Source organism: Corvus cornix, chromosome 14 (genome assembly GCF_000738735.6).
Source record: "Corvus cornix cornix isolate S_Up_H32 chromosome 14, ASM73873v5, whole genome shotgun sequence".
Classification (NCBI taxonomy): Eukaryota; Metazoa; Chordata; class Aves; order Passeriformes; family Corvidae; genus Corvus; species Corvus cornix.
The window spans coordinates 3,838,731-3,844,730 of NC_046344.1; the positions used below are offsets into that span (position 1 = coordinate 3,838,731).

The 6,000-nt window shown below is 46.8% G+C and overlaps 1 protein-coding gene across 4 annotated transcripts; it reads right to left on the reverse strand.

The window, feature by feature from the left end:
- Window positions 1–2,193: 2,193 nt before the first annotated feature.
- ZFAND2A (zinc finger AN1-type containing 2A) lies at window positions 2,194–5,405 on the reverse strand. Of its 4 annotated transcripts, XM_039560699.1 has the most exons (6): window positions 5,206–5,403; window positions 4,543–4,637; window positions 3,715–3,846; window positions 3,374–3,525; window positions 2,752–2,841; window positions 2,194–2,342 (listed from the first exon to the last, which is right to left on the reverse strand). In XM_039560699.1, exons 1-6 carry the CDS (start codon window positions 5,258–5,260, stop codon window positions 2,333–2,335), a joined length of 534 nt encoding a protein of 177 aa, XP_039416633.1. In that variant the 5' UTR covers window positions 5,261–5,403; the 3' UTR covers window positions 2,194–2,332. The 4 variants fall into 4 exon arrangements, with proteins under 4 accessions (XP_039416633.1, XP_039416632.1, XP_039416634.1 ...); XM_039560698.1 differs by having other exon boundaries at window positions 2,199–2,841; window positions 5,206–5,404; XM_039560700.1 differs by lacking the exons at window positions 2,194–2,342; window positions 2,752–2,841 and adding an exon at window positions 2,848–2,969 and having other exon boundaries at window positions 5,206–5,405.
- Between the last annotated feature and the right edge of the window lie 595 nt (window positions 5,406–6,000).

Below are 6,000 nucleotides of genomic sequence, written 5' to 3' on the forward strand. Positions count from 1 at the left end.
GATCCTAAAGGCCAGGTGCTAAAAGATCCTGAAGTCTGAGCCAGCGTTACCCGTGTCCCTATGGGCTCTGGTGGAATGCGTGGGAAGAGGCCAAGGGTGTGGTTTGACAGGACGAGAAAACACCTCCGAGGACAATTTCCAGGCAGCAAGTTGGTTTCCATGCTTTCATTTTCTATAAATATCACATGCACAAACTTTTCCACCTACTCTTGGCAATTTAAGGGCCAGAATTTTTGCCACAAACACACACATAGATGACACATTTTTTTCAGGACAACCTGAGACAGCGTTGTTGCTTCCCTTTGCTTGGATCCCAGCAGCAGCTGAGATTCTGGATGTGGGAGCAGGTGGTGCTGGCAAACAAGTCCCTGTACCATTGCAGGCATTGATGGGAAGAGGTAGCTTCTGCTTTCCTCCTCTTCCACCTCCTCCCCACACTGAGGTGCCCTCCCGTCCCCCTGCCATTGCTGCTGGGCTGGGAGAGCCTCTCTGCCCTGGGCTGTGACCATGGAATCCCCTTCCCAAACCACCGGTGGGGTACATGGAACCAGTTAGAAATTATACACAAAAGATTTAAAATGTATATAAAATACAGCAATGGGCTATGGCTGAGTTAGGGCATTGGCACACAGAGGATAAGCAGAGGGTGGTGGTACCTAAAACTGAAGTTGTAATTTAAGCTTTTGCTCCAATGTGGCTAGGGAAAGAATGTTTTCTATGTTTAGACTTCCTAAAATAAAGACTGTGTTACTGCATATCCTATTGTGACATCCTGTGGTTAAGCACAGTATTACAATACTGTCACATCACAATCTTGGCTGCGTGATTGCAAAAATTAGATTATATGAACGTTGGAACTCATACCTATATTACATGTCCTGTTTGGCCAACTAGCTGTGATCTTCTCCAAAAAGACTTCTCTAGCATGAGAAATCACACTGGGCCAAACATTAATATGAGCTAGCACAGATACTTGTTCTGTGCTGGCCAGAAATTACATCTGTCCTTTCTTAGGAAAGGCCTATGACTCAAGGCATTGACTGTTTACATGCTGTCCTTGTGAAGGTCCATAAATCCACATTTCCTCCTTAAGAAGCATTCCAACTCCAAGGATTAAACTGTTTAAAGAGAAGAGACACAACGGCCTTGGCACAACTGCAGTACCCCTCAAGGCTGTACGAAGCACATGCATTAACTGCACTCCCATCTCTTACAGAATCACCAAAGATTATTATTCCCAGGTCAAGGAACTCGGCATCCTCTGCTCTGCAAAGTGCTCCTCCTCCCACCTCAGCAGCGCTGGGCACTCACAGCTGCAGGGGATTGAAGGGGCTGCAATTACCCTCCAGTTTGTCCTAAGCCAGCACTCCAGCCCAGCAGCCCCAGCATGCAGAGGAATGGCTCCAATGACACATGAAATTGAGGTCCTGACCCCCTGACACCGTCAGTAAGCCCTGGCATTTTTCTCACAATTAGCTGGATGAGAGGCCTACTTAGATCCCATCTGGGGAATTAGCATTGTTCATTAACAGCACATTTCCATTTCATCAACCTATAATATTTCGGGCCTCAAGCTAAGCAGCTGGATACTCATGCAGTTTTAAAGAGCCTGGAGAGCTGATCAGGATAATAGATGGAGCATTATCTGTTATGACTGCACTTGTTCAAGCTTTTCAGGAAGACAGCAAGAGCAGCCTCCCTAAACAATGCTGTGTTTTGGCCTTATTCTCATTACATGAGACACAGTTAATGCTACTTTCTCTGGCTTCCTTTTCTGCCTGAAACCACAAAATATATCCCTGCAAATCTAGATTTCTGTCTAAGAGGCAATCAGTGTTGAAGAATTATACTGCACATGCCTCTGTGAGCACTAGCCTTCAGACAGGGCCTGAAAAAAAAAAAAAAGAGGGTATAGCTTTATAAATAAAGTTCTTCCAATGACATTCAGAAACCAAGAGGAAGCTTATATAAACTCGCTTCACATTGATGTGAGGGATTGAGACATATGACACTAGCTTGTATTTCAGATTCTCATTTTGGGAGATTCCTAGTTCAGGCTTGGCCTGACCTAAGCAAAGCTGGCTGTAATTTGTACCAGTTGTAATCTTCCTCCTACTACCATCCCCCAGTTTACTACATCAAATATTTTTCATAGTATTGAAGTTCTTATTCCAAATATAGGAACAAGTAACATTGGCTTGGAAAGGGAAACAGTTTATTGAATGCACACAAAATTATGATACAAAAATAAGTTAATTGCATAGAAATTTAAAGAGAGAGAGAAAAGATTAACTCTAAAATAAAGGTTTGATCCAGATGTGAAGAGCCTCTACTATCTGCACCTGAAAGACAAAAATGCACTGGTTACACAGCTCGAACTTCCAGTCACAAGGAGTTACAACATGCCAGGGAAGAGCTTGGGCCATTTAATTTAATTCAGGTGTCTGCTGTGCTTTCCTCAGCATTCTGATGACACACCACTTTTCCAAACTCACTGAGCAGGTGGGAGACCAAGCTGCAAATACAACAATTTGGTGTCCTCATGCTTGTGGCTATGTGGCCACTTTAATCACTGTGGAGAAGCAGGGATTTACCTGTGCTGTCAGAGCCCCTGTGCTGCACTCCCAACAGCATTTACAGGTCAGCTACCAACTCTAGAGCAGTTAGAGGTGTGACAGTGGCACTGGTGCCCGTGTGGACAGCAGCCAAGTCTTAAGAAATGTTTGCTTTTACTCCTTGTGCCGCTGATACCTGTTGTGCTGACGATTCCCATTAGATGGCACTCCAATTGCTCCCGGGGACTTGAAGGTGGGCTGAGAGGCTCTCATCAGAGCTGCATATCTAGGAACAAATACAACCAGGCTCAGCACCCATGCACTCTGTAGTTCCACTCTTCCATCCAGTTTAATCATCTGCATCTGTCACACATCTCACACTCCTACTGCACAGAACAGTCAAGGTATGTCTGCCTGCAAGAGACAGATCTTTTATTAAAATTAAGTTTAAACTTGGCTTGTCAGGGTATTGATTATTCGTGGTTACTTCAAGGTGCTGGACAGAGCTTTAGGATTCTAGTATTTGGAGCCAGATCTCAAAGGGTGCTTGAGTTGGCCAGCGATTATTCTCAATTAGGAGAGACTGACACAGGTAAGCTTGAAAATTCAGGAAAGCATTTGATAAGCCTTTTCTCTTGGCTCAGAAATTAAGGCTGACATTTCAGAAATTCAGCCTGAGATGCAAAGAGGAACTCACGGCTATTTTATTGACATGACCTGTAGTTTCCAGAATTCCCTGTCTGTCCAAGCTCCCCACCAACCCCTGATACCAGTCCTGAAATCTCATCTTGAGCTGAAGTACCACAAGTACAGCTCACCCTGCCTTGGAGATGGGCTGGCTGCTCCCTCTGCAGTCGTGATCCAGAGGATGCCGGTGTTTGATGCAGAAGTTGCCACCACACTGTTCACAAACCACCTTCATCATCTCTTTCCTTTTGCAGCCTGGCTTTAAGCATTTGTTTGTGAAGATCTAAGTAAGAGAGGACAGGAAGTTGGTAATGTTTGCTTTCTCTGAGCAATGACCAAGTTGAAGCACAAATGTTCAAGTGCCCTTAGAGCTAAGATGAAGCAGAGCAAGTTTTTACACAGTCTGCTGCCAGAAGGCCCAGCTTCACAAGCATTAGGAAGAGAGTTTAGACTTCAGCAGCAGTTTTCTTACCTTCTGCTTTTGCTGTGCTGGATTGTATTTGCAGTCCTTATCTATGTGTGCTCCAACCACAGTATCTGGGATTTCTCCCTTCTGCACTGGGATAGGTGTGTTACAGAGGGGACACACGGGGACCTGCACATTCTAAGAACACACAACACAGATCAGAATCACAGAATTACAGAATTGTTTAGGTTGAAATAGACCTTTAAGATAATCAAGTCCAACCCAATTTTTCTGTCTTTCCTCTTCTCTTACCCATAGGTGATAGAAGCATATTCCTAAGTGTTTCATGGTCTCATTTGCTAATGCTTTTAAAGATACACTTCACAACAGTAACTGCAAATCAATTTCCAAAAATCATGCAGACATGCTTTGCCAAATCAATTTGTAGCAACATATTTGGTAAATTGACTTTAAATATCCTTTTGGCTTTTCTGGAATTACAGCCTTTGAATACCTCAAAGCCCAAGTACAGGCCAGAGATCAAAGTTTGGCGCCACTTGTTCTATTTATTTCTTCTGTAGTTTCATGTTTGTTGTCCTTCAATTTACAGGACTTGGACTGCAGAAAATTTTAGACCACAATACATTATTTAAAATATAAAGCACTCCTCTCTAAGGAGATGTACTATGAGAGAAAGAAACCAGAATCTATCAGTAGTGACCTCTGAAATGTCATGTTTCTATATATTTGAAATCTGGATGCATCATTAACTTGCATCTTGTGGTTCTCCCATCCACTTTTATTGAAACCACAGATGAAGGTTCAGAGCAGCCCTTACAAATGACTTAGCAATTTGCAGGGTGAATTACTGATTCACGTCATACAGGAACTCACTTTCTTGTAGGCAGAGCTGCACTTGTGGTCATCATAACGGATGTGATCTTTACAGAAGACTTCCCCACATGCGTCGCATTTCAGAGGAAGGAAATCTGGGAGAAGAATAAAAAAGAAAACAGATTTTTACGGAACAAAGTTAACAACTCTAAGGCACAAAAGGCTACAAATAAATTCTAAAGAAATGTTTGTCTAGTCACAATCCAATTATCTCTAAAGAGGTTAGATCATTCTTCACAAATATTAAAACTGAAAACCCAAGAGTGATAAGTTTTCCTCTTTTTATCTGCAGTGTAAGACGAACACAAGCCATAAGCACCTCAGGAGCTCCTCGAATGCAGAAACCTTAGTAAGCAACTAGTCAAGAGCTAAGAGCTGAAGTACAAATCCAAAGCCCAGCTTCAAAAATAATTTTATTCATGAAAAGCCATCCCTTAGCAGTTTGACACGCACAGCAACAACAGCTAGCACTCTTTCCCTAGACCTACTGAGGGGGCACTCCAGCAGCAGCACTGGTGCGTGCCACTACCCACAGCAGCCCTTACAGCCTCGGGGGACAGGAGCGGCCCCCCGGTACACGCGTTACCCCTCCGTGACGAGTCCGCCCGCGCGGGCGCTGCTCGGCGACTTCAGCCCGGGGCTTCGATCCGAGCCCGCACTTACCCAGCTGTTTGCAGGAGCGCTCGGAGCAGTGCTCGCCCAGCCACGGGAGCTCCATAGTGCAGCGGGACCCTCGCTCCGGGGATGGGAACACGAACACGGGCACGGACGGGCACAGAGGAACGGGCGCAGCCGCCGCGGCTTTATCGGCTCCGGGCGCTGACTCAGCGCAGCCTCGTGCCGAGTCACGCTCCCGCCGCACGGCCGCCCCCGTGACGTCACGGCCGCCCGAGCCAATGGCGCGCCGCCGCCGCCGCCGTCTGCTGCGCGTGCCCGGCGGACAGCCAATGGGAGGCCGGGGGGCGGCTGAGTCACGGCTGGGGGCGGGGCCGGGGGATGGGGAATGGGGGATGGGGAATCGGGATGGGGGATTGGGGATGGGGAATGGGGAATGGGGAATGGGGAATGGGGAATGGGGAATGGGGAATGGGGGATGGGGAATGGGGAATGGGGAATGGGGAATGGGGGATGGGGATTCGGGATGGGGATTGGGGACGGGGGATGGGGAATGGGGGATGGGGGACGGGGGATGGGGGATTGGGAATGGGGATGGGGGATTGGGATGGGGATGATGGAGATGATGAAGATGGAGATGATGGGGATGGAGATGATGGGGATGGAGATGATGGGGATGGGAATGGGGATGGGGATGATGGAGATGATGGGGATGGAGATGATGGGGATGGGGATGGGGATGATGGAGATGATGGGGATGGAGATGATGGGGATGGGAATGGGGATGCGGATGGAGATGATGGGGATGGAGATGATGGGGATGGGAATGGGGATGCGGATGGG

Excerpts from the sequence above, each read along its gene's own strand:
- ZFAND2A (XM_039560698.1), bottom strand. The coding sequence starts at position 5,260 with ATGGAGCTCCCGTGGCTGGGCGAGCACTGCTCCGAGCGCTCCTGCAAA. Across the intron at positions 3,847-4,542 it reads GCAGCTCTGCCTACAAGAAA|AATGTGCAGGTCCCCGTGTG; the intron begins GTGAGTTCCTGT and ends GTGTGTTCTTAG. Across the intron at positions 2,842-3,373 it reads CAGCCCATCTCCAAGGCAGG|ATATGCAGCTCTGATGAGAG; the intron begins GTGAGCTGTACT and ends ATTTGTTCCTAG.